Source organism: Euprymna scolopes, chromosome 30 (assembly GCF_053919585.1).
Source record: "Euprymna scolopes isolate OS-2025 chromosome 30, ASM5391958v1, whole genome shotgun sequence".
NCBI classification, from domain to species: domain Eukaryota; kingdom Metazoa; phylum Mollusca; class Cephalopoda; order Sepiida; family Sepiolidae; genus Euprymna; species Euprymna scolopes.
This window is the reverse complement of record NC_136511.1, coordinates 48,897,288-48,908,822: the sequence shown is the minus strand read 5'-3', so window position 1 is coordinate 48,908,822 and position 11,535 is coordinate 48,897,288. Positions and strand designations below refer to the sequence as shown.

General features: G+C 30.7%; 1 protein-coding gene across 1 annotated transcript in view; it reads right to left on the bottom strand.

Moving 5' to 3' along the window:
- The window catches only part of LOC145254603 (uncharacterized), a 29,548-nt gene extending 22,080 nt beyond the window's left edge, over positions 1 to 7,468 (bottom strand). Inside the window, exon 1 of the mRNA XM_080113212.1 lies at positions 5,209 to 7,468. Coding sequence (XP_079969338.1) covers positions 5,209 to 5,368 — 160 coding nt within the window. The 5' untranslated portion in view covers positions 5,369 to 7,468. The remainder of the gene's footprint in view (positions 1 to 5,208) is intronic.
- Positions 7,469 to 11,535: the final 4,067 nt, after the last annotated feature.

Genomic DNA, 11,535 nt, shown 5'->3' with positions numbered 1-11,535 from the left:
ATATTTACGTATAAGGTTATAGTAAATACTCACCTCTTTATATATATATATATATATATATATATATATATATATATATATATATACTTTTAAAAAATTCTGCCTGCCAAACTCCTCTGAGTGTTTTTGGTCTACAGACATAAAACTTCATATATAAGATTTTTGAATCTATGCGAAATTTTATATTTGGATTTTAGCCGGGAAAATCTGTACAACTGTGTGAAAACAAAAAATTAAAAAAATTAAATTGGCAGGTGAAGGTCGAACGATGGCATGACCAATATGCATGCATAACGTAATAGCTATTGGTTAATATTTTAATTTTGAGCCCTGCAGCACAAATGTCTTCATAACTCAGGTATTAACGTAAAAAATAAAATAAAATCAAACGTGAGCTAACCTTTAAGAATACCATCCATTCACTGCGGTAGCAGCCGAGATTGAACTCACTACACGAGTTTGTAGTGTAATTCAAATCTTGTCTGTAGCTCAATATTTGATGCTTCGCCAGGGTTATCAAGGTTTTTTTGTTTTTGTTTTTTTTATCGTGACACCATCACTAGACGGCTTGCTTACCACGGGTTAAGAGAGTACTATCTACCCTCGAGAGAAGGATTGACCACGCCAGTTTCTCAACCTGGTATTTTACCTCGCGGTACATTCAGCGCCTCGCCTTCCCAAATGGTCACTCATCTGTTACTGGCCAGCCTCAACGGTGCTTAACTTCGGTGATCTGGCGAGAACCGGTGTGTCAACGTGATTGTGTCGTACAGGAACACCACTTGTTCTATTACCAATGAGCAATCACTGGTAGTGATAGGTGTTATACAGAAACGGCACTTACCCTAGGCGGCTTTATCCAGCTTCCTTTGAAGGAGTACGTTTAATGGGAGTATGAAAAATAGGTTAAAATAATACTTGTTTTACAGCTGAATAGGTGGAAGCCTCCGTTAAGTCTCAAAGGACAATAAATACTCCCTGTAATGGTAGGTGCGCGTGTAATTATGAGGCAAGAGTTGAACAATCTTTAACCACACCTTTTCTGAATCGGCACTGCTTGCGTCCAGTAGCAAGAAGAGGTTCTTGACGACTGGAAACAATGTCGAGATGAGTGAGGAAAAATACAGAACCTAGAATTCTCTATCTATATAAAAGCCAAGTACGTCCAAGGATGGAATACTGTTGTCATATCTGGGCAGGAGCTGCTAAAAAGAGCCTATCCTGCCTTGACAGAGTACAAAATAGACTTTGTGGCTTAGTGGGGGATGCCCTTTTCTCTACCCTGCAACCTCTCTCCCACAGAAGAGACGTTGCGAGCCTGTCCTTGTTTTATCGTTATTTCCATGGCAGATGCTCGTCTGAACTCCAATCTCTGATCCCCCCTCGCGAAAAACACCCGTCTAGTTGAATCCACTGTGAAAAATTTCCCCACTCTTTATCTGTGCCTAAATCAAAACGCGGATTCCATGAACAAAGCTTATTTCTTAGAACTGCACGCCTGTGGAACTCTGTTCCGTCGGCCTGCTTTCCTCCGGACTACAACTTGGATGTCTTCAAGTCCAATTTTAACAAATTCCTAATGAACCGCCCCCTTAAGTAAACACTTCAGCTAATCTCCTCACTAACGTAATGTACTTGCAATAACCCTTATCCCTGAGTGGTTTCCGGGCCTTGATAAGTGGTGATACTGTGTAAGAAAAAAAAAATTCTCAAATGGTCACCCATTGTAGTATTGATTATGCTCAATTTTGCTTAACTTGGGTGATATAACGATAACCGGTGTATCAACGTGAATTATATCGTATAACTGATAAGGTACTAATCTAAAAAAAAAAAAAAAAAAATGGAAATCTATTTAATATAAGAGGGATAACTCTTATGTGTTTAATAAGTTGTGTCTACTTAATTGTAATGTTTTGCATGAATAACTTTTAGCGAAAATAAGATTTAATAGTTCCTATTGGCTTGCTTTTTTTACTTGCATTTTCACCCGAAACAAGACACAATGCCAATTTGATTTAGAGGGATATTATCTGGGGCATAATTGCAAGCACACTACGTAGGGGCATTTGCAGCAAGATGACTGTTTACATTACATTTAAACTTCTGCATGTCCGTACAGTTGGGGGAAACAGAAACCCAGAAGAGAATTCCAAAGTCTAGCAGTTCTGAAGAAGAAACTATTAGAATAGAAGGTTTTCTGGCATCTGGGGATCTCTACCGTATAAGGGTTGGGATTTTGCTGCTTGTCAGGTTTGTCAGGGGTATTTATGCCGAGGAGGTAGAAAGGCTTGTAGTTTATCGAACTATCCACCATTAAAATACTTTAAAACAGAGAGGGGTGAAAGATTTCGTCGATGGGACAGTGGCTGAAGCCTAGCTGACAGTTCGGGACCAATTACGTTGGCGACTCTCTTTTGAACCCTGTCCAGGAGTGAGAGACTAGTAGCAGATGCACCAGCCCAAATGTGGCAGCAATACTCCATATTGAACGGTGGCCTTGTAGAGGTACAGGATAGTTTCAGGCGTAAGTTACTTTCCAGCATGGTAGAGAGATCCTACTTTTCTCACGGCAGTATCGGAAATAAAATTAAAAAAAAAAACGATCATAAAAACAGCTTCTCCTTTTTATAGATAAAAAAAAAAATTACAGGGTAATATTTAATATTACATCGGCAAGGGAAAAAACAAAATTTCAGCAAATAATTTCTTCTTACCCCCCCCCTCCAAAAAAAAAACAGGTTTATTATTTATAGGGGTACAGCATAATCTTAGAACATTCGACTACATATTAAATGATCCCCTTGTTCAAGCTGGTGTGTATCTCAGCATTTAATTTTGTTCTTATTAATGAGTTCAGTTTACGATGAAAGAAGAGTTACCATTTAAAATCGCCGCAAATCATTTCTTCGTTTACATATTTTAAAACTAAACATTAATCAGAAGGGACTTTTCCAAAAAAATTAATCGCCAAGTCCAAATATCAGCTGACGTGATTTGTAAGTAAAAACGATTGTTAATGAACGATATTACCAGTATTTATTTATGTTTTTTGCAATTAGTCCACCGCGCAAATTATTCCTCCAATTATAAAATAATCAATAGCGAGTTGATTCTATAATAATACGTACGCAATCTGCAAAAATTGAAATATCATTTTTAAGCGTATTTTACGATCAGGTTACGTCGGGCTGCTAACTAGTATATTATAAGTTTTGATCGAACTCTTAGTTTTAATTTTAAGCTAAATACAAAGTTTAGAAACACGAATATAGAATCTTCTTGGCCTTTGGGACAAGATCAAAGAGTAGTATATGTTCTTCAGATGCTGCACTTCAATTTCTTGTTCTCTGTCGGTGGAGGAGAAATCCTTCACGACTGAGACAATTTTTATTTTCGTTCCTTTTCTCCACGTTAAAAAACGACCCTGGTGTCTAACCCGTGGAGAGGCATTGTAAATAGGAACACAAATATAGAATCCTTCAATAATAAAAGATGATTCCACTGCAATAATAAAGTGTTTTTAGTTTTTATGTTTCTGCAAAATTTTGCTGTCTTCATTTCTTTTCATCAACATTTTTTTCGTATTAAATCATTCTAGATTCCAAAGGAAAAAAAAAAAACGATGTAACTTCCTAACTATTTTCTGAAGAATATGTTTCTTGTTGTTGATGAGTTATATAGTGGGCTTCCGCTATTTAACGAAACACGTGTAAGACATATTTCATATAAATCAAACATCATGAGTTATAATTAACTACATTTTCTGATTGGGGAATATTTACTAACTATATGCATGCTCTGAAAGTGAAAATTCATTTTCATTGAGCTTATTTGTGACAATTGGAAAAAATCATAGGATATATACCTTATAAATATATACTCTTCAAAACCGTAATATATATATATGTGTGTGTGTGCGTGTGTGTGTGCGTGACTACTTCATTTAACTACATAAATTAATATATGAAAATACAATTTTATGCGTACAGTTTGAGTATATTTTAAGAATGCTCGATACATAGGTAGAGCCAGGTAATAAGTTATAAAAATATATATGGCAATTAAGCTACACAGAATAAGCCTGGCGAATTATCACGAGAATGAAACGCGGAATATTCTGTGTAGCTTAATTGCCATATATATTTTTATAACTCACTATATATATTAGAGTTTTGAGAGTATATATATATATGTATATATATATATATATATATATATATATATATTGTACAGTTTTGAGAATATATATATATATATACATATATATACATACATATATATATATGTATATATATATATATATATATATATATATATATATATATATATATATATTACAGTTTCGGTTGAGTAAATTGAGGAGTGAAATAAAAACTGTCGCTATCCTACAAAGCAATGCTCTTTGTGTAAACAAATAAAGCTTAGGCTTTTGGATAATGTTTGAGTATTGTAATTTCGCTAGTATAACAGTTAGAAGCGATCACTGTCGCTTAGGCGGTCTAGTTTTAACCCTGGCTTGAGGTAGGTGTTTGTCTAACCACAATGACGAGCTGTGATACAACGAAACAGTCTGTATATATATATATATATATATATATATATATATATATATATATAACTTTAGTTACTTCAGCTATAATCGAAAGCGAAACCAAAACTTATGAAGAATTCTTGATAAAATTATTTAAAAATAAAAAATAGATTATTGCAGTGTCATCAGCTATAATCGAAAGCGAAGCCAAAATCTATGAGGAATTTTTTGTAAGATTATTCATTAAAAAAAAGATGACATAAGTGCCATCAGCTATAATCGAAACCGAAATAAAAATTGGGAAGAATTCTTGGTAAAGTTATCTATAAAAAAAAATAAATTAATTATTACAAGAAATGGAAGTAAATAACAATTAAACGACCCGGATGTAAGAGTGCCGCAGATTATAACACCCATGCTAGTGTATTGATACGTAGCAACAGTGTTTATTCTTGTCGAGTTTTTAAATAATTCAATGTAATTTGACAATTGTTTCGTGCACAAGCAAACAACCGGCAATAAACATATGTGTGAAGGAGGCTGGAGGACGCATCGGCTGAAATATAGTAGTAACGCTGGGAGCAAGAGTCTGAAAATAATATAAATAAATTAAAATTTAAAGAAAAAGAAGTCGAACGTATCACGATTGATAGGATTCTAAGATTGTGACTTACCATTTGTCCGTAGCTGCCCCAGTCGGAGTTTGTCGTCTTCGTCAAAGAATTTTGGTGATCGGCGCCACGACTCGTCTTCGATGACATTATGTACTTTAGCCGAGAGTAGCAAATCCTGCGTGGGTATATTCCGCTTCTTGATAAGGAATGAGCGAGGCATCGGTACAGGGTTCGATCGTACGGGTCGCCTGACCCGGACAATCAGAAGACTCAGATAATTTGTGGATTCGAAGAATCCCGACAGACGAAACCAATGATCACAAATCGATACAAGAAACAAAGAACCCGTCTATATTTATACACATATACATGCATGTGTATAAATGTATATCTATTTGTGGTGACTTGAGCAGACTTTGTACATAATGGGTTTCACGTTGTTTTCTTGTTTTTTTTTAATCAATTCCGTGATTCAAGTCACGCGTTATATGGTTATAACCTGTTGAATAAATGTTCAGTTTACAAGTTGCGTTTTATTTGGTTTTTTAATCCAATCCTGGGTTAAGGACACGTGTTGTATATCATTTAAGGCCAACGAACAAATTTATCCCGTGAAATGAAGGAAGCTGTTGTCTTTTCTTTAATATGTATCCCTGTGTACTTTGCACGCGTGATTGTTTTGCATCTTTTAAAATAAATAAATATCTGCTGATATGTTATAGGATTTTAAAAACCTTGCGTCTTTTCTTTGATGTATCATTGCTTTATAAAAACCCGTCCTTTTGTATATTGCACATTGAATATTTATAACACAGTTATTTTTTTTTACTCCTGATTATGTGTATTTATGTAGAAATCTGAAAATTATATATTTGGAGTTTTTATTTTATATCTTCCTTTGAGAATTAGCTTTTTGGTATGTCGCGATTAAAATTTTTTTTATATGAATCAATAGAGTGATCTGAGATCTGTGTGAATAAAATGGGGTACTGAATAAGTATTTTGGTTCGAGCTTTGTTTATGTACTTTCTGCAGGTGTGTATAAGCTTATGTGTTTCTATATTAGTTTTTTTGTGTGTTCAAATACTAACAATCGATTATAATTGAATATTGATTTTTCCGTGTTTATATAAAATACACATGTTTTCAAACTTGATAAATATTTATATGCGTGTATATAATGTGATTATTAATATGGATAATATATATATATATATATGTAAATATCAATAATTTTATATCACAAAGTATATATTTTTATATGTATATCTTTATGCGTATACATATATGTGTGTATATAGATATTAATATATATATATATTTATATGTATGTGTTTTTAATTGCTTTGATGGTGTTTATTAAGTATATGTATATATGTTTTTATTGTTTTTTGGCGTTATTTTTGTATTATGTTTGTATTTCTATTGTTTTTGTATTGTTTCATATATTTTTGTATTGTTTCTTGTATTTGTTTCGTATATTTTTTTTGTATTGTGTTTTTTGTATTTTTTGTATTATTTATGTTTATTCTTGCATTGTTTTTGTATTATTTTTGGATATTGGTTTATTGTTTTTTGCATATTTTTGTATTGTTTTTTTTATATGTTGCTTTATTTTTTAGCTTGTACGTGAATTACTGTAATATTTTCTGTTTAACTTCCGTGTCCTTTGGTATTATAGCGTATTTAAATATGACATCCTTTGTTCATATAAATTATTTTGTTCTTATCCGCGGGTTTCTATTCCAGGTAAACACTGTTTTTTTTTTTAATTTGATGTTTCTGATTTTTGGTAGTTTCATGTAAATTGAAATATAAAGGCGGGCAGTGGTTGCTCGACTTACATGTCCGGTGTCCCAGGCCGAATATTTTGTGTCGACGCAGGTTTCAGGACCTTTACCTTTTATACAACTCACCAACCCGATCCTCACACATAAGCTTTTCTTTTTCTTTTCTTTATTTAATTTAGTTTGCATTTAGATTACTTTCTTTCTTTTTACTATCTCTCTCTCTCTCTCTCTCTAAACTTTTGTCGTCGGACATACCGTCCTCCCCCATAGCCTCCATTTGTTAAATCTCTACTAACCATGCCCTTCCCCACGGACAAACATGTGTCTCCCGCTGCTCTTACCTTCCTCAGGTGCTTTGTTTTGTTATTTAGCTTTCTTCTTTCTTCCTTTCTTTCTCTTTATCTTTTCTTCTCTTTTATTGCGTTTTTCTTTCTTTTTTATTGGCATCTTATTTTTTTAAAATTGTTTTGTGTTTTTTTTCTTTTAATATATATTCGTTTTTCCTTTCTTTCTGCTTTTATCTTTTATTATTATTATTATTATTATTATTATTATTATTATTATTATTATTATTATTATTATTATAGCCCTTCTCTTTTATTCCGTATATTCTTTCTTTCTGTTTTGCCTTTTTTCCTTTTTTTTCTGTATTTTCTTTCATTTTGTTTCATTTTTTCTGCTTTCTGTGAATTATTTATGTCGTTCTTTTTCTTCTTTTTTTCTAATAGGTTTTCCATATTCTTTCTTTCTTCTTTGTTTTTAAAATTTTTTTGTTTTGTTTTGTTTACTTCAAATTCTTCTTATTTCTCTTTGCAGCTATTTTTTCTAAATAATGATTTTCTTTTTTAAAATTCTTCCTTTTCTTTCTGTTTTCTTTGTCATTTTTTCTTTCTCGTAAACATCTTTTTATTCCCCCCCCATATATATATATATATATATATGTGTGTGTGTGTGTATGCACGTGTTTATATGCACGTGTTTATATCTATATGTTTGTATATGCATTAATGTATATGTGTGTGTTTGTATATGTTTATATGTACACATTTCTATGTAAATGTATATATATATATATATATATATATATGTGTGTGTGTGTGTGCGTGCGTGTGTGTGTGTTTGTGTGTTTAAGTGTGCTATTTATGTGTTTTACATAAGCATTTATATTTCGCAACACATTCATGAGCATGTTTCGGATAGCTAGTTACAACGGACCATAGATTTACTAAAAGTATAGTGATATATATATATATATATATATATATATATATATATATATATATATATATAAACAAAAAGTATAGTGATATATATATATATATATATTGTTTATATATATATATATATAAACAAAAAGTATAGTGATATATATATATATATATATATATATATATATATATATATATATATATATATATATATATATATATATATAAACAAAGAAAATATTATATAAAACAAATAAAAAGTATATTTTGCTCTACTTCAGTATTGGGCACTGTTATATCAAACAATATATTTTTTTCTTTCTTATTTTCCCACTTCACATTCGTTACTTCTCTTTTCACTCTTTCTCTATTTATTGTACATTTCTTTCCTTTTTCTCTTTTTCTTTCTTTTATACAACTTTTCTTTTCCTTCATGTTTTCTTATGCAACTTTATTACGTACTGTAATAATCTACTTTTTGCTTTCTTTCTTTTAATTCCACAATTTCCTATCACCCTCTTTCCTTTGTGTCTTCTATCTTTTTATCTTTATTTCTTTGCTTTCTGACTTATCTCCCTTTCTTTCGTTCCATTTGTCGCTTTTTTTTTTATAATTATCTCCCTTTCTTTCTCTTTTTTTTGTTCTTTAATCCTTTTTTTTTTGTTTTCGTTTTGCCTTTATTCGTTTCCGTCTTCATTTTTCTTTCTTTCTTTCTTTCTTTCTGCACCATTCATTACTTTTTTTTTTCGTTCTTTCTTTCTTTCATCTTTATCTTTTCAGTGTCATTTTCATTCTTTGTTTTCAATTATCTTTTTTAAATAGTAATTTCTTTCACTCTTTCTTTCTTTTTAATTTCTTTCTATTATTTTCATCTTATTTTCTTCCCCCTTTTTTTTCGATCTCTACTGCCTTCCCTCTTTTTTTCATTATTTCGTTATCTACATCAGTTTCTTCTTCTTTTTTCTTCTTCTCCCCCATTTTTCTATCTTTTCGACTCCTCTCCCTTCCGCTTATTATCTCTTTACTACTTTCTTATTTCCTTTCTTTCAATTTTTTTTCCAACCTACTTCCCTTTCTGTCTTTCTTGCTCTTAAGCCTTCCCTCCTCCCACCCTCTATTTATTTACCCCTTACGATAATAATATCAGGTGACAATAAAGTTTTATAAACCTACCTGTCGTTGATAGTGAGGAGAAGGGGGAGGTATGTTAGCGTTGCGCGTATTTTCAGAGACGCGGGGTGAGAGTAGGGGGAGAGTTCATTGTTTACTTTTGTTTTTGTTTTTGGTTTCATCTTCTTTACTAAAAAGAAAAAGAAAACCTTTTGTATCGCAAGCATGGCCTTTACTCGCTTGCCATTAAAAATGGGGAAGGGCTGGAAAAAGGGGGTCGCATTGGCTTTACTAACCGTCGCGAGCTTGTAAGACGACGGCATGTGGCAAGAACAATGATTACACACAAACATAATACAAATATCTATCTATCTATCTATCTATCTATCTATATATATATATATATATATATATATATATATATATATATATACACACACACACACACACACACACACATATATATATATATATATATATATATATATATATATATATATATATATATATATATATATATATATGAATGGAAATTTATAGAAATTAAAATTTGTGGAAATGGAAGCAATTTTTTAGAATTTTTGGATTTTACCGTTATTGGATATTTTACCCCTCACCAGACTATCCATTTTGCTAAATCCTACCCTCTGATGAGAAGGAAATTATTTCTCCGACACTCGGCGGATTAAAGACTACCCACTTATTTTGTGCTTCTTTTTAAAAATTAAATATGTTTTTAACTCTTTTTCAAAGTGTACTTGTTCAAAGTGTATTTGTTCTTTTATATATATATATATATATATATATATATATATATATATATATATATATATATACTCGTATATATATATATATATATATATCTAGATATAAATATATATATACACACGAATACATATACATGTGTGTGTATTTGTATGTATATATATATGTGTGTGTTTGTATGTATATGTATATATATACCTGTATATATATGTAAATAAAAACATATATATTTGTATATATATATATATATATATATATATACATAAATATATATATATATATATATATATATGTACGAGCAAACAGTTAATAAAACGTTAAAAACAATTTGAAAATGAGTTAAAAACATATTTAATCTGAAAAGGAAACACTTATCAAGTGTTTCCTTTTCTAGATTAAATATGTTGTTAACTCTTTTTCAAATTGTTTTTAACGTTCTATTAACCATTAGCTCGTATTATAAGCTCTATGTCCTATTTGGTTTTATCTATATAATATACTTTAATTTTACCATCTTGGATCATTTTGGTAAATTTAATTGTAATTTTATATATTAATATATATATATATATGTATATATATATATATATATTAATATATATTGATATATACATATATATACATATACACCTATAATTTTGTGTATTTCCTGTAAAGAAAAAAAGATCTCTCGGTTGGTTTCAATAAAAAAGCGGGGCAATGTTGGCAGCAAGTTTGGCTGCCCCATACTCGGCATTACAATCTTCAAAGGAAGAAAAATTAAAAAAAATAAAAAAATTAAAAACCTTTTGTCTATTTATTTAAAAAGAAAATTCAACTTTGTTATATATGGCCGTTGGGTTGCATTCATGATTTGCACTTGCGTAATATGTGTGTAAAATGTTATAGTATTTCTATATATATAGTTCAATTTTTTTAACTTTGACCCCTATTATGACCCTTTAAAATTTATTGTTTTGGGCTCAAATCAAGTTATTAAGTTAGATCCATGTCCAAGAAACCTATATCTAAAATTTCAAGTGTTTAGCCCTTAAATTGTCGGAGGAGTTTGGTAGAGTTCTCAAAGGTCAAATCGATGTTTAAAACATTCTACCTACCCAACTCTTGTTTAAGTTTTTGGTCTACACGCATGAAACTTAATATATAAGGTATTCGACTTATGCGAAGCATTATATTTGATTTTTATCCGGGAAAATCAGTACAAAAGTGTGAAAATTACAAAAAATCGAATTTGGCAGTTGAAGGTCGAACGATGGCATTACGAATATGCATGCGTAACATAATAGCAATTAGTTCATGATTTAATTAACCTTGCAGCATACATGTCTTCATAACTCAGGTAATTCTCAGTTTCTATTCTCGGTGACAGCGTATGAATAATTTTTTTTTAACATATTTTTGACTGCAAATTCTGAATGCACCTAGGAAGAAGCTAATTATCATATTTGTTTTTATTTTGTTATGGTCCGAGTAGAAATGTATGTAATCATTTTTGTGTGTAGTATTGCGGTGAA